Genomic DNA, 23,548 nt, shown 5'->3' on the forward strand with positions numbered 1-23,548 from the left:
CTGTGCATCTTTTGTTTTTATAATCCAAACTCCATATTTACGAGCAATAGGTGTTTCTAGAATGAATGGATGAAAATCTGGACGGGAAACCTGCCGTAATATCAAAACACGTGAGCTTTTCATGCAAATTGTTTCTTGAAACACATATCCGTATAAGAGGATGTGAAGGTTATTGTTTAGGAAAGAACATACAAGCCTGCTCAGGAGATCCCCTTAATAAAAACTCTTAAATATACCAGCATAATAGTCACAGTTAGAGAATCGATCAGGGACTGCATTGTAAATCAGGCAGAAAAGTAAGTGCTGTAAGAAGGATAGCACTAATGGGGCACAGATGTAAATTTTGTGATTACAGAGGATTGAAATTTCTGGGCAATCATTGATTTATTCTGTATACAATTATAGGAGGGGCTTGATGGCCAGGGAAGGGCTCTGTCCCCCTTGGCATGGCATAAAGAGCCAACAGGAATGCTGGGAAGGGGAACGCTTGCCAACTAGTCATAGCAGCCACCATCCATTTCTCTGATTTGGTCCTTCCTTCCCCAGTGGATTTCCCAGTATATAACGGCAGCCATGGGGGAGGAAGACTAGACTTCATAGAGCCACGGCTTTTTACCACCAGTTTTGCTTGACTGCTTCTATGAGAGGTTTGAAGGTAGATGAGGTGGGAGTGTGCTGTGAATTTTGATGTCCTCATTTAGAATAGATATGTTAAATCTTGAGTGTATCACTATCCCTAGCTCCCAGGAAGGAGGGAGAAATAGGGAGAATGAAGAAACTTGGATTCTAGCTGGAGTAACCAGTGCAGCCTAGCTGCATGGATCCATCTCAGAGCCTGGATTTTCACCAGCTGGCTTCCAGTCTCAACCAGATTTCTGTCATTTGGTTCAGGAGGAATCACCTGGGGAACTGAAAAAAAAAAAATAGTGCCGTTGGCTCCACAGCAGACCAATTAAACAGTAGCTGAGGGATGGCCTGACCTGGGGGGCTTTAAAAAGCCCCCTTCTAGGGGATTCTACTGGAGAAAAGGGGCGAGACTACTGGAGAAAGGAGAGTCCGTGGAGTACAAGGAGGAAGGCAAGAAAGGAATGAGATTGAAAACAGGGTCGAAGTGGTTTTTGCCGTATTTTTTTTTATTGTGGTAAAATATATGTAACAGAGTCTGCCATTTTAACTATTCCTTAAGTGTAGAATTCAGTGGCAGTAATGACATTCACCATGTTGCGCAACCAGCACCGTTATGCGTTTCCAAAACTTTTTCTTTATTCCAAACAGAAAATGTCCCCGTTACGCCATAACTCCCCTTTTTCCATAAGTGTTCTTTTGGTCTGGATGTACCTTGAAGGGAGAATCGGGGAGCTCTGCTCCATTCATTTCCCTTTTCCCCAGGGAAAGGACCCAGGGGTTCCACTGCCTGGCCTGTTGCCCCCACGGTGCCACTTTGGCTGTTACGTTTTGACTCCCACGACAAGAACCCAGGAGCATTTCCTACAGGGTGTTTACCAGGAAGCCACCACTGGATGTCACTGTTATACCACAAAACAAAACAGAGGCCCAGAGCCGTCAGCGCTAGAATCCACAGTAAAGACAGCAGATGGCGCAACAGGATAAGGAATGAATGAGCAGGCTGCACCCGCATTTGGGGCGATCAGCGGTCTTGCTCCGTCTACCTGCAGGACCCGTATCCCCCTGACCTTCTTCAGGTCTTTGTTCAAATGTCATCTTCCATTTGAGGCCTTCCCTCACAAAACATGTTAACGTTGTCCCAGGCGGTCAATGCCACTGAACGGGAATGGCGGAGGGACACCTGATGTATTGCCTTTTGAGCCCACTACATGGCGCCACTCACACTCAATGTGTCCAGTGCTGGACTGAATGGTCCTCTGCGCAGCTGAGAGGAGAACCCCACCATCCAGGCACTTGCCCAGATGACAACAGTGGATGCTTCTCCTCCAGGCCATCGCTACGGCCTGGCAATTCTGATTTTTCCCTGGACTCTCTTGACTCACTTCGCTTCCCTCCTCCACCACAGCTATGGCCCTTCAAACCATCATGGTGGAATCCTTCCAGGCCTGAAAGCTGCCAGAACCTTCTCTCTGGCCTCCTTGCCTCCAGTCTTGTCTCAGTCCAGTAGGTTCTCCACATTGTAGCCAGTCTTTCAGAAATAGTAGGGAAGAGAGAAGATGATGGTTGGAGGGCAGAGTGGAACTGAGAGGCTTTTATGGAATTATTTCTAAAATGGGGGTGATGAGAGCATGTTTAAATGCTGACAGGAAGAAGCTTTCAGAGAGGGAGAGGTTGAGGATCCAGGAGAAGGAAGGAGGAGCTACTAGAACCAGATTGGGCGAGGGGTGCCATCCAGGGCAGAGGTGGGACATGAGCCCTAGAAATGGGGCTGGCAGCTTTTTCTGAAAGGACGGGAGGGGGAAGGGGTGAGCGCCCTTGTGGGTATGTGGGCGTGATGCGGGCTGGGAGTTGACACTATCATGAGGACCAGTAAAACTTGGTAAAATTAAGTAGCCTGAAAGCACTCCCTGCCTTCATAAAAGGCTAGAACAGGTTATTCTGGAAAGACCCAAGGTAGCCATCTGTGGCCTACTGAGCACTATTTTATCCCACTTCTGTTTGGCTTTTCAGGTAGTTATTTGCAGAGCCACAAGCCCTTACTTGTAGTTCAGAAAATTCCAGAAAGCTCTAATAAACAAGTTTTTCCCCAAGTTTTGTTGCCATTTAGTAACATAATGGCAAAACCTTAAATGACATGAAGCTGTTATGGTTGTTATACCTCCACTTTGTTGGAATTGTCGTGTTTCTCTGCAGGAATATCAATGTGTGTGATCCCTGGGTTCTGCCCCAGATTATGTCATTCATTGGTATATGTAACCTATTTTCAAAATCTGCAAAGGGATGAGTTCCGAAAGCCACTCAGCCCGGTGCTTTCTGATAAGAGTGTAGACCTGTGTGTCTCTCTCTTCAACCTGATTTTAAGCCACTGGAGGGCCACACACTGTTGGCTTCTGTATCCCTCACTGGGCTGGCCACTGCCTTGCCCACACCATGGATGAATGTGTGATGATGACGATGAATCAGGATGCATCCTAGGTTAGTGGTGGCTCCATGGTGTGCTCTTCTGGGCATCCTTACTGACTTGCTCCCGTATTGGCCTGGTGTTGTGCGTGCCCCTGGCATCATGGAGTGGTTCCTCTGAGTGGCTGGTGCTGCTTCTTCCAGGAACCTTGGCTGGGGTGATTGACCTCGCTGTCGACTGGATGACAGACCTGAAGGAGGGTGTCTGCCTGTCAGCCTTCTGGTACAGCCATGAACAGTGCTGCTGGACTTCCAATGAGACCACTTTTGAGGACAGGGACAAGTGTCCCCTGTGGAAAAAATGGTCGGAGCTGCTGGTAAATCAGTCGGAGGTGAGTGTCTGGGCAGGGTCACGGCTCGGTGGTTTCAGAATGTCTGTGATTTCACCCTCAAGTGTCTGTTCTCATGATAGTCCATGGCTTAAAACTAGTGTGACTTGTTTTTCTCTAGCTCTAATGCAACCACTCAAACATCAGTTGGAAACCCATCCCCATTGTTTCATGTGTACTATATATATGTATTTTTAAAGCCTTGCATTTGGCTTTGTTTTTCTTACTGAGGTGGTTTGTTGATCATGCTGAAGAAATAGGACTGATTTTTATGCCTTCTAATTGAGGAGACAAGTCACCTTTATTTTTTTTAAATAGCAGCTTTATTGAGATTTCATTCACATACCATACCATTTACTCATTTAAAGTGTACAGCTCAGTGGTTTTTAGTATATTTACAAAGTTGTATTACCATTGCCACTACCTAATTTTACAAAATTTTTATCATCCCTAAAAGAAACCTCATACCCCTTAGCAGTCACTCCCCATCCTCCAACCCCAGGCAATCACTAATCTACTTTCTGACTCCATGGATTTGTCTTTTCTGGAAATTTCATATAAATGGAATCATACAATATATAGTCTTTAGTGTTTGGCCTCTTTGACGTTGCATAATGTTTTCAAGGCTCATCTGTGTCGTAGCATGTATCATATGTCATTTGTTTTTATGGCCAAATACTTATTCCATTATATGATTATACCACATTTTGTTAATTCATTCATCAGTTGATGGACATTTGGGTTGTTTCCACTTTTTGACTATCATGAATAATACTGCTTTTAACGTCTGTGTACAAGTTTTTGTGTGGATGTATATTTTCATTTTTCTTGGGTATAAACCTAGGAGTGGAACTCCTGGGTCATATGGAGCCCTGGTGGCGCAGTGGTTAAGAGCTTGGCTGCTAACCAAAAGGACATCAGTTTGAAACCGCCAGCTGCCCCTTAGAAACCTTATGGGGCAGTTCTAATCTGTCCTATAGGGTTGCTATGAGTTGGAACCGACTCAACCGCATATAACAACAATGATGGTAACTGTTTATAATCTTTTGAGGAACTGCCAAACTCTGGCTGCACAGTGGCTGCACCATTTTACCTTCCCACCAGCAATGGATGAGGGTTCTGACTTCTCCACATCCTCGTCACTTTTTATTACCTGTTTTTGATTATAGCTATCCTAGTGAGTGTGAAGTTGTATCTCATTGTAGTTTATCTTTCAATGCATGTTATAAGTGTGCTAAAGATGTTTCTAGGCTTTCTATGATGAGAATGTCCCAGGGATGGAGGGTATGGTGGTGAACTGGAATCTTGCTTTCATGGATCTTAAAGTTTCAGATCTTTATAAAAACCTTAGCTCAGGAAAAGAGTTAATTTCTAACCAAATTCAGTTGCTACCATAATGACTATTAGCCATTGAACAATCAGAAACCCAGGTGAAGGGGAGGTAGGTTGCCAGGAGTCGTATTAGGGGTAATGTGAGGGCTGTTCCAGCTAGAGCTGTTGTTGGAAGTTATATTAACTATTACTATGTCTCTCTCTCCCGCTCCCCCCCGCTGCCGCCCCCCGATTGACTTACCACAGCTGAAGACATTTGGAATGCCCTTTGCCATTTTGCTAAACCTCTTTCTCAGTGGAATTAAAAATTAATTCCTTCAGATGTCTGAAGTAGACAGGGATCTTGAAACCTCACACGTTCTCAGTGCTCTCTATTACTTCCAAAAATAAATTCTCTCCTCGAGTTGACGGGAGAGTGGGCAGGCGGGATTGGCCAGGCGCCATATTTTCTTTCTTCACTCCTCCTAGCAATCTGTGTTTTGCGGCAATATGGCCGTCTATCTTTTCAGCCTTTTTTAAGATTTATACTCTGGTTCAAAGAATTATTGTTAGCAAGAGCGAGAAGTTATTTTTAGTCTCCAAAAAAGTCCATCTTGAAGTGGGTGAAAGCTATCCCTCAGTCCGATTTCTCAACACTTAGGGTGTGAATATATGTGCTTGGAAAGGCCAGAGCAGTCTCCTGGACTGGGCTTATGCATTTCCACAGGCACACACATGTGGCCATGGCCTGCCTCATAAGTGACCTCTCCTTCCTCCCCCTCACTGAGTCATCCAGATGGCAAGAAGCTGAGGCCCAGAGAAATGTGGTCCCCCCCACAGACCAGGTGAAAGACCATGGACTGGGGGTTCAGTCTAGAAAATGTTCTCCACAGAGCAGATAATTTGGGATACACGGTCCAGTGAATTATTCTGAAGGAGATGATGGGAGTTTTTTCCCTCTAACAGTGCCTCTCAAACGCTGCCTGCATCAGAATTCCCTGGAGGGCTTGTTCAAACCCATTTTGCCAGACCCCATCTCCAGAGTTCCTGATTCCACAGGCTGGGGGTGGGGCCTGAGAATCCTGTCTTTCTCAAGCTCCCAGGTGATGCTGAGGCTGTGGGTCCGTACCCCACTGTGAGTGGCAATAACAAACAAACAAAAAAACAACCAAACCCAGTGCCGTTGAGTCGATTCCGACTCGTAGCGACCCTATGGGACAGAGTAGAACTGCCCCATAGAGTTTCCAAGGAGCGCCTGGTGGATTCGAACTGCTGACCCTTTGGTTAGCAGCCATAGCACTTAACCACTACGCCACCAGGGTTTAGAAAAAAAAAAAAGAAGAGTTTAGAGTACTCTAAAATACAGTTCCGACACTTCATCACTGGCGGTGCGGGTGCTTGCTGTGGCCGCAAAAGCCAAGAGAGACCCATCCACTGCAGATGAGACAAAACAAATCCTCCAGGGTCTTGAAGGCAGGCTTTTCTGTGTCACACCTTTCATTAACTCTTGTGCAAGTGGCAATTAAAACCCAATGTTATTCACGGTTTCCATTACAGTGGAGATTTTGCCCTGTGGAAGGGCTGTGTAAACAGCTCCTAGAGAAATAAAACACCGGGCGCTGTGTTTGTGTGTGCTGCCCGTGGCAATAGCAACAGCTGATAACACCACCGGGGCCTTTGTGTTTCTCTGGGAGGGGACAGAACTGCCCAGTCCTGCCCAGGCAGCTGCTCTCACCGGGAGGGCAGGGCTGGGTATGTCGTGCAGGTCCGCCAGGGCTCACATGTCCTTCTTGTTTTGTGTCTCTCATGTAGGGTGCCAGTGCTTACATTCTGAATTACTTAATGTACATCCTGTGGGCATTGCTCTTTGCATTTTTGGCCGTCTCCCTGGTGCGAGTATTTGCGCCCTACGCCTGTGGCTCAGGCATACCGGAGGTGAGTGTGGCTTCTTGTCTTTTGTACCAATAATAAGAAGAGCAGATACTCCTGTAGCACTTGTGTGCTAAGCACAGTTCCAAGCATTTCACATAGAAAACCAGACCGAACCAGTTGCTGCCGATTCCCACGCATGGCGACCCCATGTGTGTCAGAGTAGGACTGTGCTCCAAAGGGTTTCAGTGGCTGATTTTTCAGAAGTAGATGGCCAGGACTTTCTTCTGAGGCACCTCTGGGTGGACTTGAACCGCTAACATTTCGGTTAACAGTCGAGCACGTTAACTGTTTGTACCCCCCTCCCAGGGACTCTGTTTGATATATGTCAACTCATTTCATCCTCACAGTGAGCTAATAAGGTCAGTACTGTTATTCTGCATTTGCTAGGCAAGGTAACTGAAGCACAGAGAGGTTAAGTCACCTGCCCAAGGTCACCAAGCTGGTATGCTGGGAGTTGAACCCAGCAGTCTGGCTTTAGGCTTTGGAATCTTAACCGCTGCGCTCTGTTGCTGCTCAGACTCAGATGATGAAAGCCTTGTCTTTGCAAATCAGGCATGAGTCTTAAAGCCTGTGGGATCGGAGTTCATTAACCACATGCATCAGGTGGCTCAGGAATAACTTGTCAGTGCACGTGGCATGTCATGTGACAAGAGGCCGGAGGGGGATTGGGTGCGGAGAAAGTTTCCTGATGAGTCTACTCCCTTGCTACGCTTTGCTCTTGTAATGACAAGGTAATGGCAATCTTGAAAACACCGGCTTCCCTGTGCAGCGCACGCACTGCAGACGTCATCCTGTGAGTTTTGAGTTCTCATTACTGGTTTTCAGCGCTTCCATGTAACCAAAGTGTGAGCGAAATGACCTCACTGATCAAGGGGAATGCCTGAAACCCACCTTTCGACCTGGGAGGATCTGCCTGGTGAAATGACAGTAATTGAGCTTATTTCCAGGAAGCCCAGACAGGGAACATTTTAGGCAGAAATAATTTTTGGAGTTCTCTTATTATCTATCATGGAGGCAGTTCAGTTCCCCTTTCATGTTGGTGCTTCAGCAATGCCCAGAGGCCACAGAGAGGCTCACTGTGAGTATGCAGATGTGACTGGGGACCCCTTGGCTGCTGGTGCGCAGCCCTTTGGGAGTGCCCTCCAGCACTGACCTGGGCTCAGCCATGTGGCTGGCTTCCATGCATTGGGGCTTGTCCTCTTGCTGCTCTTGGGGCCTGAGACCATCTTATGAAGAAACCCAGGCTAGCCTGCTGGAGGATGGGCAGTCCCATGGAGAGAGGCCCCAGTCCTCCCAGCCGCATCATCCATGGTCTCCAGATGTGTGAACAAGCCCAGGCAGGAACAGCCAAGCCCGGCCCAAACTGGAAGGATCACTCGCCCAGTTGATCCTGGCCTGAACTGCTGACTCGCAGAATCATGACCTAAATAAACCCAGTTCATCCTCATTATTCATGGATTCCGTGTTCTCGAATTCACCTATTCACTAAAAATACTCCTGGTCATTCACAGATATGTGCACGCACAGAGTGGCAAAACATTCCCGGCTGAGGCTGAACAAGGCTGGTTCGGTTTTCACTAATTCGGTATTTGAGGGCACTTTCTAAGACATAACTACCACAAATAATGAGAATAGACGATAGTTGTCGGTTTAAGCCACTGCATTTTGGCGTAGTTTGTTATGTAGCTAAAGCTAACTGATTCACGTGGTAATGGCAAAATTAGCACAACTTGGGCAAAGCCACCGCGTTGTTGAAAAATATTTAATGGAAATATTGGACATTCAGCTGAGCAAATGACACTATGGAATTCTTTTTTTTTCTAAGAAGATGGAAGGCATAGTGTTAAAGTTGGAAGGTGATGCTAATAAGTAAAAGAACACTTGCCTGGATCTTGGTAGATTGGAAGAACAAAGCTAAGGAAACTTGCATAGGTATCTTTGAAATGAAATGGTTAGTATGGAATCTTGTGACTGGGATAAAGAGAGGTCCAGGGCAGAAAGGAGATTTAGCATCAAAACCCAGAGGAAAGTGTAATAAGGTCCCTAAACTAGAAGATCAAAGACCAGATACACGAAGAATCTCCCGGGAAGGAAGTCTCACAAAACTGGAATCTGCATATCACTACATTTGGTTATCTGGCACCAGGCACACTATCGAAAAGAAAACATCACCAAGAAAAGATGGAAGATGAAAGAATTAGCCTGGATCCCGGCAGCTCTAAAAGCAAAGCACTACTGAGGTTCTTTTCTTCCAACTGTACATTTGCGTGTGAGAAATTTTATTTGCAGAGAATTCCACAGAGGGAAGAGAGGGACTGAAAAAACCAGACCTTCTCATCTCTAAGGCTCTTTCCCTAATGCAAAGGAGAAAGAGTTGAAAAGGACAAAAAAAGGGATGCCTGGGAAAAGCTAAAGTAATGGTCTTTCCCGATTTGTACAGTGCTTCTTGATACAAGGTCACTATGTGTCGGAATTGACTCCATGGCAATGGGTTTTCTTGCTATAAAGCACATTTAAAAGCAACAGTCGTGGTTTCCTGGCCTTGGGAATTTGGAGCTGAACTGGGCAATGGTGTCTTCTTTCTACTTGTGCTTGTGTTATCAGTGGAACCACGATCAGCTGTGGAAGAAATCAGGTCTCTCAGAACGTGCTTTGAGTTGATGTTACAGAACATTAATGATCGTACAAATATATTCTCAGAGAAGATTCTGGTTTTAAAGTTAACACCATGAAGTCACAAATCCGCTGCAATACATCGAGTTAAAGCCCTGCTGGGCCAGTCTCTATTAATTCAAATTAAAGCAAGTGATTGGATTTTGGCATCTACTGGGAATGAATTTGCCTTCCCAGCTCCTAATTTGATCACGACAATTTTATAAAATCATTTCAGAGAATTACAAAATGCCTGTTACGTTGTTCTATTCACCACATGTCACGGCTGGCAAAGACTTGGGTAATTTAGATGCTTGTAATTTTCTAAATGGTATTATGCTTTTCAACTGTACCCTGGGGTCTATATCCACATTAACTAACTGACAAAAAATTATAGATAATTTTATTCGTGGCAACAAAAAAGGGCAGGATTGTGGCAGGCATAATAAAACATTCCTTAAATAAAGGGACCTGAGATCCCCAGAGCACAGGTTCAGTTAGACTATCTACCACTAGTTAAAGCCTAGATGAACCACTGCTCATTTTTCTGCCATTAGTTAAAGGCTAAAGAAATACCATCTGGCTGTATAGCTAGAGCCACAACCTGTCTGTGCGTGTATCGTACTGTGTGGCTTGCATGCTGCTGTGACGCTGGAAGCTATGCCACCACTATTCCAAATACCAGCAGGGTCACCCATGGTGGAATGGTTTCAGAGGAGCTTCCAGGCTAATACAGACTAGGAAGAAAGGCCTGGTGATCTACTTCTGAAAATTAGAATGGTTTCAGAGGAGCTTCCAGGCTAATACAGACTAGGAAGAAAGGCCTGGCGATCTACTTCTGAAAATTAGCCAATGAAAACCTTATGGATCACAACAGAATATTGTCCAACTGGACTCAGACATGGCAACGATCATGAATATGACACAGGACTAGCCAACATTTTGTTCTGACATACATGGAATCACCACGAGTTGGAGCCAGCTTGACGGCAGCTAACGATAACTAGCAGCATGCATCATGTTCTTATAGGAAGGATGTCATTGAGTTCTGGGAATCAGGACATGCACACACAGACACACACACACTCTCTCTCTCTGGCTTTCTCTCTTTCTCTCCTTGAATTAAGAAAACAGATTTCCATCAATAACTCCTGAAATGAAAATGGTTGCATTTGGTGCACGGGCTGTAGTTTGCTGACCCCTGATGTAAAGTATTTGACATTTTGCTCGATATCTCTTTGTATTGGACATCTTTCAACAGTCAGAAGTTAACAGTTAAAAGGTATATATCTTTTCTCAGTACAACAAAGGGTAGTGTGAACAGAATAAAATGCCTTAAATGAAATGAGACCTTGGTAATTACTTCTTCAGTCTTTATGATGTCTTAGTATTCTAGGAATTCTTAAGGTTTACCACTCATTCCATCTTTTAAAGATTTCTGTTAATAAAACATAAAATCATAAGTTAAGAAAATAAAAATCTTGTTAACATAGAATGATATAAAATTATAGCAAAATAAACTAAAGTAGCCTCTCCTGAAGTGGTTGATACACTCCCTGCTGACTAAAAGGTTGGCAGTTCAAATCCACCCAGAGGCACCTAGAAAGAAAGGCCTGGTGATCTATTTCTGAAAACCCAGCCATTGGAAACCCTGCAGGGCACAGTTCTGCTCTGACACACATGGGGCCACCAGGAGTAGGACTCTGGATGACCGCTGGATTCAGGTTTTTGTTTGCATATGATTTAGTGCATCTAAGCTGTAAAAATGTGTTTCTGAGGAATTAGTTGTGTTTCTAGCCATGGGATTGAAGCAGCTGACTCACGCTTCCTTCTCCATCCTCTGTTTCAGATAAAGACCATTTTGAGCGGCTTTATTATCAGGGGCTATCTGGGCAAGTGGACTCTGCTTATCAAGACCGTCACCTTGGTGCTGGTGGTGTCCTCTGGCCTGAGTCTTGGCAAGGAAGGGCCCTTGGTGCACGTGGCTTGTTGCTGTGGCAACTTCTTCAGCAGCCTTTTCTCCAAGTACAGCAAGAACGAGGGCAAGAGGCGCGAGGTGAGCCGCCTCAGCTTCCACCCACCGCCCCTTGCCAGTCCTGCCTGCTCGTTCTTTTCAGGAAAGGACACAGGCTTACATGGAACGGTTTTCTTTGTAGGTACTTTCAGCTGCCGCCGCTGCTGGAGTCTCTGTGGCCTTTGGAGCCCCAATTGGAGGTGTGCTTTTCAGCCTGGAGGAGGTGAGAGTGGCTGCTGAGGGGATTCCTGGGGGGGTTTGCTTTTTTTGTTGTTGTTAATAACACATTTGCCAATTTTGTTTTATTAACACATTTGCCAACTCACCACTTTTCAGGTGTACAATTTAGTGATACGTTAATCATTTGCAACCATCACCCATAATTGTTGCCAAATTTCCCATCACCGTCAACACTCACCTTCCTAAGCAGTGACTCCCTCTGTCCCCCCTCACCACCCCAGGTCACCACTAATAAACTTCAGTCTCTATACATTTGCCCGTTCTTGTTTCATAAAAGTGAGATCATGCAATATTTGTCCTGTTGTGATTGACTCGTTTCCCTCAGCATCATAGTTTCAAGGTTCATCTGTGTCGTAGCGTGTACCAGGACTTCATTTCTGCTTATAGATGAGTGATAGTCCGTTGTATGGATGGGCAATGTTTTGTTTATCCATTCATCCACTGATGGACATTTAGGTCGTTTCCACCTTTTTGGAATTCGTGGTTTTGAGGGGCAAGGAATATTTGGATGGTGGGCACAGCAGGGGGCTTCTCCTCTAACCCTTGGGGGCTTAGATTCAAAGAAGGGTCGGATGAGATCCCTGCCGATCGTCAAGGAACCACAGTGCCTGCCATTAAATATCTCTTTTTAGCGTTGTTTTAAAAGCTGCCAATATGATTTTTTGAAGATTTATGGTGTTCTCTCTTTTCCTCGTAATTAATTAAGCGTTTTTGTTTTTGGCAACTCAAATGGCTTTATCCCAGGGGTTGGCAGACTTCTTCTGTAAAAGGCTGGATAATAAGTCTTTTAGGCGGGCCCTGCATCTTTGTCACAACCACTTAACTCTGCGTTGTGGCACAAAGAGCAGCCATAAATGATATACAAACAAATGGGCATGGATGTGTTCCAATAAAACTTTATTTATGGACACTGAAATGTGCATTTTATATAATTTTTACATGTCACAAAATATTATTTTTTAAAAAACTATTTAAAAATATAAAAACTATTCTTAGCTCGTGGGTCGTACAAAAACATTTGGTGGGCCAGCATTGGCAGTTTGCCAGTGCCTGGTCTGTTTTGTTGGCTGTAGAATCAAATCCAGAGGCTCCTGTGCTTTTAGGAGGGTCTCTGTGCCATAAACAAAATTATGATTAAATACTTTTCATTTCTCTTTTTAAAAATAGCTTGAGCACACCTTGATTCATATCCATTTCACTTTCAACACAGTTAGAGTCCTTTAAATATTTTTGTTGATGCATTTTGGTCAGAAGTAAACCTAGATTGATGAAGTGACCCCCACCACCCTTTGGCCTTAGAGTGTGTCTTTGGTGCCGTGGCTAGCGGGTGGCTGCTGACCGTTTGGGCTGGGGCTCAGAGCACCTCCTTCTCTGGACAGAGTCTAACGTTCCGTCTGTTCCTCCAGGTCAGTTACTACTTCCCCTTGAAGACCTTGTGGAGGTCGTTTTTTGCGGCCCTAGTGGCGGCCTTCACGCTGCGATCCATCAACCCCTTTGGCAACAGCCGTCTTGTCCTCTTCTACGTGGAATATCACACCCCCTGGTACATGGCTGAACTCTTCCCCTTCATCTTGCTGGGGGTCTTTGGGGGCTTGTGGGGAACCCTCTTTATCCGCTGTAATATCGCCTGGTGCCGGAGGCGCAAAACCACCAAGCTGGGGAAGTACCCCGTGCTGGAGGTCATCGTGGTGACTGCCGTCACTGCCATCATCGCCTACCCCAACCCCTACACACGCCAGAGCACCAGCGAGCTCATTTCTGAGTTGTTCAATGACTGCGGTGCCCTTGAGTCCTCCCAGCTCTGTGACTACGTCAACGACCCTAACATGACTAGGCCTGTGGACGACATTCCCGACCGGCCGGCTGGGGTCGGGGTGTACACAGCCATGTGGCAGCTGGCCCTGGCGCTTGTCTTCAAAATTGTCATTACCATATTCACCTTTGGCATGAAGGTGAGTGAAGTGGAAGAGACGGGGGGACCTCTATCCTTCTGGGCATAGCAGTCTACTCTCCAAGATAAAACTGATGGGAGGGAAAGGGGGGCTCACCATTACTGACTTTTCTCCTGTGTCTGGCCCTTGAGATTCTTGATTTCTTTGAGTTGTCACAACAAGCCTATGAAATATGAAATAGAGATTTTAATCCCATTTTCAAGCGAGGAAGTGAAGGTTCCGAGAGCCGAAGTGGCTTGCTCAGACCCATAGCTTGTGGGGATTAGAGGCAGGAACTGAAGCCACTTGAGGACATTTCCAGGGCAGGTGGTTCACCTGTTGGCTGGGTGGGACCAGGTGGTGGGAAAGGCCCAGGTTTGGATCTGTAGACATACTTTGGCCTCAGCTGCAGCCTAGGTACTGTGCTAAGTCTAGGGATACAGACTCCAACACAATGCTGGCCTTGGAAGGGCACCGGTTCCTGGGACGGAAGGCCATGTGCAGAGCTCCCTGACCGGACGAGGTGAGCTAAGCCTGGCTGGGCATCACACACGGGCTCCGAGCCCTCATTCTCTCCAGACAGGGAGTGCCCTGGCCCACTCTGGAGGGCAGGACACCTTTCATGATTCTCGTTACTGAAGCCAGCGAAAGGACAGTTCCTTTTTAAATTGCTGTGATTGAACACTATACTAAAATCAGTTCAGACATTTCTTCGAAACCTTTCCTACAGAGCGTTCTCTTATGGAAACTGGCATTTAGTTACTGCTTTTTTAAAAGTTGAGGTGAACTTCACATAACATATACTTAACCACTTTAAAGTGAATAATTCAGGGGCACTGAATATTTCACAATGTTATGCAGGCCACGCCTCTATCTAGTTCCAGAACATTCTCATCACCCCAAACCCTGTAGCCATTAGCAGTCACTCCCCATTTCCTTTTCTGCAGCCCCTGGTCACCACTAATAGACTTTCTGTCTCTATGTATTTGCCTATTCTGGATATTTCATGTAAGTGAAATCATGCAATATTTGTCCCTTTGTGTCTGACTTATTTCACTTCACTGCATAGAGTTTTCAAGGTTCATCCATGGTATAGAATGCAATAATACTTCATTTCTCTTAATGGCTGAATAATAATGCCATTGTGTGGATAGACCACATTTTGTTGATATGTTCATCAGTTGATGAACATTTACATTGTTTTCACCCTTTGGCTATTGTGAATAATGCTACTATTATTGATTTTTTTTTTTACAAAAATTTAATTCAAGTTGATCATACAGAGAGCTGTACAGCATGATGAATTTTCAGAGAACACACAGCTCGTGTGCCCCACTGTGCTCAGAAGCAGAATGCTACCAGCCCCCTGGAGCCCCGTGGTGTTCCATTACTATGGTTTCTTTTTAAAAAGTCTGAGCAACTGTGTACCTGAGTGTACACTGGTCAGATGCAAACCTGAACGTTTGCTTTAAGAGCAAGGGTTGGCGGACTTTATGAACCAACTTTCTGGGCCAGCCATCGCCTAGCCAAAGGTGTTATTTTTATGTCTGTGAAAGATGCTAACTGCATCTTTTGGAGCTTTCTGGAGAAAGTCTATTCTTTTTTTTAAAAAATGTAGTATATTTTTGTTGTTGAGAATATACACAGCAAAACATACACCATTCAACAGTTTCTACATGTACAATCTAGTGACATTGCTTATATTCTTTGAGTTGTGCAGCCATTCTCACCCTCCTTTTCTGAGTTGTTCCTCCCACATTAACATAAATTCACTGCCCCTAACGTTCCTATCTAATCTTTCCAGTTGCTGTTGTCAATTTGACCCCATATAGGTAGTTCTTAAAAGAGTATAATGTTCAAGGCAGACCAATTTTTTTTATTGAAAATGTTTATTAAGAGATAACGAGTCATTCAATTAATTTGTCCATTGTGTTGTTGTTAGGTGCCATCAAGTTGATTTTTGACTCATAGGGACCTCATGTGACAGAGTAGAACTGCCCCACAGGGTTTTCTAGGCTATAATCTTCTTTTTTTTTTTTTAAATTATGCTTTAAGTGAAAGTTTACAATTCAAGTCAGTTTCTCGTAGAAAAACTTACACACACATTGTTATGTGACCCTAGTTGCTCCCCGTATAATGGGACAGCACACTCCTCCTTTCCACCCTGTACTTCCTGTGTCCATTCAACCAGCTTCTGTTCCCCTCTGCCTTCTCATCTCGCTTCTGGACAGGAGCTGTCAAGACAGGCCATTTTTACTAGTTAAGCTAAACTGTTGTTTGGTTTTAAGAAGATTTCAGGTTATATTTTCAGTTTAAGGTTTAAAGATTATGTCAGGGTAATAGTTTCAGGGGTTCATCCAATCTTCATGGCTTCAGGATGTCCTCAGTCCATGAGAATTTGAAATTCTGTTGCATTTTCTGCCTTTCGATCAGGATTCTTCTGTGGAATCTTTGATCAAAATGTTCAGTAATGGTAGCCAGGCATGATCCAGTTCTTCTGGTGTCCTGGCAAAGGAGGCAGTTGTTCATGGAGGGAAAGTCTATTCTTAAGAGGGGACTGAGCAGCTCTGGAATAAGGCACAGCTCGGAAAGGCACAACTTCCTAAGGATTGTCCCAAGCTCTAAACACACATGAGGATGCAAATTTAACTTCCATAATTAGATGAAAGGCCTACTTCCATCCTCAAATTGGTGCTGTCTGGGGCAGACATAAAAGGAGCTGCCGATCAGGACCATCCCTCACATGTAATCTCAGTGAACACGGTGAGTCAGGCACGTTCCCTGCCACATGGATGACCAATCAATAAACTAAAATGTTGGTTGTGTTTGGGTGCCGTCGAGTGACTCGTAGTGACCCCATGTGACAGGATAGAACTGGCCCACTGGATTTCCCAGGCTATAATCTTCCCGAGAGCAGACCACCAGGTCTTTCTCTCAAGGAGCCACTGGCGGGTTTGAACTGCCGACTTTTTGGTTCGCAGCTGAGCACTTAACTGTTGCACCACCAGGGCTCCTTAAAATGTATTTGCATCCAGAAAAATATAAAACACGATACTACCAATACCTTTTTGTTGACATGGTCTATCTCTTTGGTGCCTCCAAGCTGACTCTAAAATGTTCAGGACACTTTTAGGAAAGTGAGCTTTGCTAGGAAGAGGAAGCTTTCTCCCTCCACTCTCTTTGAGAGGTACCAGAACCCTCGCAGGCCTTCCTTTTCCATTCTCCTGCTGTGCCTTGACATTTCATTTCCAAAGGCAATCTGAATAGCATGGCAAGGGAGAGAGGAAGTGGCAAGTCTCCCAAGTGACAGGCTCACTCTGAATGTGATTTGCAGTGGGATTTATGATTCTTTAATCCACAGTGGGAAAAATGGGCTAGCATTTGAAGGCGAGGAAATAAAAGTATGGAGTGGCTTCTCCCCGCGTCACAGTAGACCTGGCTGCCACAGTGGGGAGCATCAGGGCACCTCTGCCCCGCCAGCCTGTGTGGGTGAGCTGGACCTCCTAGGAAGACGCAATGCGGTGCCAGCTTGTCAGGAGACTGTGTTTGCTGGGGTTTGTGAAGTGAGCACTGGGACCCCTTCCCTCACATCACTTTTCTCTGTGTGCCCCCTCAAGATCCCATCGGGCCTTTTCATCCCCAGCATGGCAGTGGGGGCCATGGCCGGCAGGATGGTGGGCATCGGTGTGGAGCAGCTGGCTTACCACCACCACGACTGGATCATCTTCCGGAACTGGTGCCGGCCCGGAGCAGACTGCGTCACCCCAGGGCTGTATGCAATGGTGGGAGCTGCCGCTTGCCTAGGTATAACCCCACTGGGCAGGGGGAGGGGGTGCAAGGAAAGGTGACACAGACCAGACCACAGAGGCTGGTCTGGCTTAGAGGGTGGGCAAGAACGTGAGCATGTTCATTACTCAGAAATGGCCAGGTTGTGCTGTGTAATAGGTAAGCCTCTAAATCTCAGTGGCTTAACACGCTAAAGCCTTGTTTTTGTTCATGATATACATATGTAATATCATGCAAGGCTCTTCTCCACCTAGTCATTCAGGGACCCAGGCTAATGGGGCACCACCACCATCCTATTACCTCTAGAACAGTGGTTCTCACCCAGGGACAATTTTGTCACCTCGGGACCTGGCAGCGCAGTGGTTAAGAGCTCAGACTGCTAACCAAAATGTTGGCAGTTCGAATCCACCAGCTGTTACTTGGAATCCCTATGGGCAGTTCTACCCTGTCCTGTAGGGTCACTATGAGTCAGAATTAACTTGATGGCAGCAGATTTAGGGATATTTCACAGTGTCTGGAGACATTTTTAGTTTTCACAACTGGGAGCGGGGTATGCTACTAGGATCTAGTGGGCGGAGGCTGGAGATGCTACTAAACGTCGTACAGTGCACAGGACAGCCCCCCCACCCCTGCAAACCCACACACAGAGAATGATCTGGCCCCAAATGTCACTAGCGCCGAGGTTGAGAAACTAACCGCACTGGAGGAAGAGGGGTGGGTACTGATTCTCTTCTCCCTTTGCCTATCGAGGGACACAAGGACCCTGGTAACAAGGGTGGGTGAGTCAGCTCTATATAGTCCTGAGAGTTGTGGCCAGCTTATGGGCATCTGGAGGAGAGCCCCACGTGAGGAGTCAGAGCCTGCCCAGCCCACGGAGCAGCCACTCACCAAACAGCGCAGAGCAGGGCCCTGGGTGAATCGACAACTCGGGGTCCCTCAGTAGAGCGGTGCCACCCAGTTGGGTGTGATTTACAGCTCACTGGCAGAAGGCCAGGTCCCTGGGTGACACAAACGGTTTGCGCTAGACTGCTAACCCAAAGATTGGCAGTTCAAACCCACCCAGAGGCACCACAGAAGAAGGGCCTGGCAGTCTGCTTCTGTGTAAAGATGACAGCCAAGAAAACCCTGTGGGGCAGTTCTACTCTGTAACACACGGGTCACTATGAGTTGGAGTCGACTTGACGGCAATGGGGTTGGATTGGGTTTGGTGGAAGGCCACACTTTTAACAGATCCTAGTCTGTTCCAGGGGGCCAGGGTGGGTGACGTTTAGGACTCTCCTCAGAGCAAGTATGTGGGGAATTTCCAGTCCCCTCTTCTGGTGGCGCAGTGGTTAAGAGCTCGGCTGTTAACCAAAAGGCCAGCAGTTTGAATCCACCAGCCACTCCTTGAAAACCCTACGGGGCAGTTCTCCTCTGTCCCGTAGGGTTGGTAGGAGTCCGAATCAACTCGACAGCAATCGGTTTGGTTTTTGGTTCCTCAGTCTCCACAGTCCATACCCTCAGGATGGTCTGCGGCTGAGCTTAGGGCTCCTCCCCTCTCCCATTGCAGGTGGAGTCACCAGGATGACAGTGTCGCTGGTGGTCATCATGTTTGAATTAACAGGTGGCCTCGAGTACATCGTGCCCCTGATGGCAGCAGCTGTGACCAGCAAGTGGGTGGCTGATGCCTTTGGGAAAGAAGGCATCTATGAGGCCCACATCCACCTAAATGGGTACCCGTTTCTGGATGTGAAGGACGAGTTCACCCACCGCACACTGGCCACCGATGTCATGCGGCCCCGGCGTGGGGAGCCGCCACTGTCGGTGCTCACCCAGGACAGCATGACCGTCGAGGACGTGGAGACGCTCATCAAGGAGACCGACTACAACGGCTTCCCAGTGGTGGTGTCCAGAGACTCCGAGCGCCTCATTGGGTTTGCTCAGAGGAGAGAACTGATCCTCGCGATAAGTGAGTAAAGAGGGGAGGGCCATGTTTTACTGAGGGGAGGGACAGCCCCCAATTCTCTAAGAAATTAAAGAGAATGTAAAAAAGATCAGCAGCCTTGAAGCCCAGCCCTCTCAAGCATTAGTATCTATTTGTATAACCGGGGGATCCAGTTAAAATGCCAGTTCTGAGTCAGTAGGCCGGGGCGGGGCCTAAGACTCTGCATTTCTCATGAACAGTTGGTAATGCTGATGCTGCTGGTCTCCACATCTCACTGTGATCCACATCGCCTGAACCTTTCGCTTTACCATGTAGGTTATGTCCAGTTCCACCAGTTAGAGGCCCATCTGGGGTCATGAGCAGACGTTATTGTTGCTGGAAGTCAGTTCCAAGGGATTGTTTTCCCCCTCATGGTCTAGTGGAAATCGGCTGTACTGAGGGGCAGCTGTTGATTTGGGGAGGAGCTATTGATTTGGGATGAGGCCGAGGTGGGGCATTCCAAAGACAGGGGGCTCGGAGAAGCAAGCCCACAGCACCATCAGCCTGGGATGACGTGTGGGAAGGGGACAGTGGGAGGTAGGATTCCAGAGATAAGGGCTGGGGGCCAGGGGTGTGAGGGTTGTTGGGAGTTTCAGACAAGAGGAGTGGTTAGCCCCAGGGGGCTCCAGGTGGATCCTGCCCAACCTCCTAATGTTGCACGGGTGGGACCAGCATAGAATCCCTGCATCCCATTTAGGCGGAGGCCCATGACAGGGCTCGTGTGCGCTGAAGATTTGATGAGCTCTTCCAGAGTATTGGTGTAGCTTGTCAGTGGGACTCCCCGTGGGATTGCAAAATGCCCCACCGTGAACACACCTGGGCCAGATGACTGTTTATTCCTGCCCTGGGCTGCCTTTTTCTAAGGCTGTTCCTTTGAATCTACAAAACCCCTTCCCAACATTAAACAGATTTTTAAATATCTTTAAACTATCTTCAGGAGGCTTGGTGGCGCTGGCCCAGAAGGTCAGTGGTTCAAACCTACTAGCCACTGCATGGGAAAAAAGACCTGGTAATCTGTCCCCGTAAAGATTGTGATGGTGTTGTTCGGTGCCATTGAGTCCGTTCTGACTCGTGGGGACCCTGTGTATAACAGAATGAAACATTGCCCAGTCCTGCGTGATCCTCACAGTAGTAGGTATATTTGAGCCTGTTGTTGCAGCCACTGTGTCTGTCAGTCCATCTCGTTGAGGGTCTTCCTCTTTTTCGCTGACCCTCTACCAAGCATGATGTCTTTCTCCAGGGATTAGTCTGTCCTGATGACATGTCCAAAGTAAGCTAGATGAAGTCTTGCCATCCTCACTTCCGGGGAGCATTCTGGCTGTGCTTCCTACAGGACAGATTTGTTGGTTCTTCTGGCAGTCCATGGTATATTCAGTATTCTTCGCCAACACCATAATTCGAAGGCATTAATACTTCTGTCAATAGTGAGGTTTTTTAAAAAGCTGTATAAGTAGGGTCGGGTTTGTTTTAAAATAATTTAATCAGCAGCCTTTAGAAAATGTATTCATGCCCTACAATCATTTAAGCAAATGTTGAAATTTAAAAACGAAAAGTAATAAATGTCAAGGCATCTATTACCTATTGTGTTGCTCCTGGCACACCTGCTAAGAGAGGGCTTACTAATTTCATTGCAACCCATTACTGTAATCAAGTGGGATGTGGTAATTGTCATCAACCGGTTAGAGAAGAATTTTCAACTTGCCAACGGAGCGTTCTTCTAGGAGCTATGTTTGGAATGTCTGGAGAGGCAACACACGGTGTAAATAATACCTATATGCTTCCAATCAGCTGATAATAGTATAGTAGCTGCTATAGGGTTACGTGGTTTGTGGAAAGGCAAGGAGTTTTAGCTCTGAGCAATCAGGAAAGCTGTTTTCCTGATCCATGGAAATAGAAGAATCTCCATACTCTGGTTTGTGACCTGTATTTGTGGAATTATATGCCCTTTCATGAATACAGAAATAATACCATTAGCATTTAGCTGGTATCTATCCCATGCCAAATTCATTTTCAGGGGAATTGGGAGCAAACGTGAAAGTCTCCAAGATAGTTATAGTTTGGACAAGAAAAAAATGGAAAATGAGATAAAGAAGGCTTTTTTGTACTCATCACGTTTAAAATTGTAACAACTGCTCACACTGAAGCCAAAACAGTTTTACTTTTTTCAAATCCGTCTCTGGAATACCAACCTGTAGCCGTTGTCTTTGTCCGAGAGCAATTAGTTAGCACCACCAAGAAATATGGCCCTCTGCGCCATCACATATTAACACACAGGGCCGTTCAGGACCCTTGTTCAAATCCCTGGTCAGTGAGACTGTGCATCTCATTGCTATTTGCTAATACGAGGCTCTTTTCTGCACTCAGCACAGCCAGGCTCCTCTAGTCTTGAATTGCGCAATTAAGCGAGTGAGGACTCCAAAAGGACTGCGTGGGAAGCCGCAGAGTTGATTAAAGGGATGGAACGTTAGAGTTATAGGGCAGAGTCAAGAGAACTCTCATTTTGTTCGTCCACTGGATGGCTTAATGATGATTCTCCAGCATGTGGAAGATACAGAAAGGGATTTCCGTCCAGGTTGGAACAAGAAGAGAGGTGTCCGATCTGTAGGACAGATACTTCGGCTAGGAATGAAGGGGTTTCTGCCTGGGAGGCCACAGAGAACAGTGGTGTTGTCCGTGCCTCTCTGCTTGAGATGTTAAACATGTACGTGGAGGGACCTCTCCATGCCTTACTGAACTATGACTTGTCATAAGAGAGTCTGCCTTTTTCTTTTACATAATCTTTACTTGTCTTCCATTTCATCTTTGTACTGACCACCACTGTGGTTGCTTCCACGTTAATTACATTTGCTTTAGGGAAGCATTTTTAATTAACAAAATGATAGAGTATTACATACTTAAAGGTATAACTACCCTAAAATAGGGTTTCTCAACCTCGGTACTATTGATATTTGGAGTCAGATAATTTTTCGTGTGTGGGGAGGGCTTTCCTGTGGATTGTAGGATGTTAAGCAGCACCTCTGTTTTCCACCTATTAGATGCCAGTAGCGACCCCCTTCCCCACGTGCTGACAACCAAAAATGTATCCAGACAAGACCAAATGTCTCTTGGGGGCACAATCACCCACAACTGAGAACCATTGCTCGAAAGCGATTCTAATAGTTTATCAGATGCGTGATTATTTCCAATCTTGTAAAACATCTTGGCCTATCATAGTTTGTGAAATTCATCTTACCAGCGCTTTATTAATTATCCTCTCTGCATCTGATGTTGTGAACCTAACACTGCTAGAGAATGGAATGTCGGATGGAATAAACTCGGCAGTTACTCATAAAAGATGCAAAGACATCCCTTTCCAGGAGCGGTGGTTACTGATCGTGGTTCTGGTAGAATATACAACAAACCTACATGAAAGACAATTTAAAACAGTTTAACTACTCAAGTTTTAAAACAGAAACTTACTGCATTTTTTTAAGCTAAAGTGATACATACTGCACGGAATATTGTGGAAATCTGAAGCAAAAAAAACAAAAACAAATTGTGACCCACATTCTCAACATCGAAAGGAGGCCATGGTTAATATTTCAGTGGATTTCCTTTCTGTCTTGTAGATCTTTTAAAACGGACATTTCAGACTATATTCCTTGGTTTCTCTTCCAACATGGCTGCCAAGAGCTCCTGGGGTTTATGAGTCTCTGCTTTGGCAGCACTGCATCATCTTCTGGGTAGGAAGTTTATCCTTTCCTGAGCATCCATCGCGTTGCTGAGTTGGCTCCAACTCATGGTGACCCCATGTGTGCAGAGTAGAACTGTTCCACGGGGTTTTCGAGGCTGTGATCCTTCCAAAGAAGACCACCAGGCCAGTCTCCCAAGGCACCTCTGAGTGGGTTTGAACCGGCAGCCTTTCAGCTAGTAGTTGGACGCTTAACCGTTTGCTCCACCCAGGGACTCCTGGTACCATTCTAGGGACTGGGAATGCAGCAATGCCAGTAGACAGTCTCTGCCCTCTGTGAACTTACATTCTGTAGTCTTATTATGGACATTTTGGTGACTGATAAATATTTCCGGTCCAAACTGGGAGTAGATGGTTCACCCTGGTAGAGGGATGCAAAGAACTTTCTTTCTGATTCTTCTTCCACTCACCAACTTTTGGCCAATAGCTAGCACCTCCACCTTCAAAGTCTGAAGCCTTAAGTCTTTATTAGAGTTCCAAATTGGCCTATCAGAGACCTTCTGGAGAGAGCAATAGTTGCCACTTTTGGAGTAACAAGGAGCCCAGCTCAGATCTCCAGCTCTGACCCCAGCA

At 46.1% G+C, this 23,548-nt stretch overlaps 1 protein-coding gene across 1 annotated transcript in view; it reads left to right on the forward strand.

Moving 5' to 3' along the window:
• The window catches only part of CLCN4 (chloride voltage-gated channel 4), a 65,460-nt gene that overhangs the window by 28,426 nt on the left and 13,486 nt on the right, over positions 1-23,548 (forward strand). The window contains exons 5-11 of the mRNA XM_003415994.4: positions 3,232-3,419; positions 6,540-6,662; positions 11,161-11,367; positions 11,468-11,548; positions 12,972-13,517; positions 17,114-17,300; positions 18,832-19,230. Coding sequence (XP_003416042.1) covers positions 3,232-3,419; positions 6,540-6,662; positions 11,161-11,367; positions 11,468-11,548; positions 12,972-13,517; positions 17,114-17,300; positions 18,832-19,230 — 1,731 coding nt within the window. The remainder of the gene's footprint in view (positions 1-3,231; positions 3,420-6,539; positions 6,663-11,160; positions 11,368-11,467; positions 11,549-12,971; positions 13,518-17,113; positions 17,301-18,831; positions 19,231-23,548) is intronic.

The sequence above is a fragment of the Loxodonta africana genome, chromosome X (genome assembly GCF_030014295.1).
Source record: "Loxodonta africana isolate mLoxAfr1 chromosome X, mLoxAfr1.hap2, whole genome shotgun sequence".
Classification (NCBI taxonomy): Eukaryota; Metazoa; Chordata; class Mammalia; order Proboscidea; family Elephantidae; genus Loxodonta; species Loxodonta africana.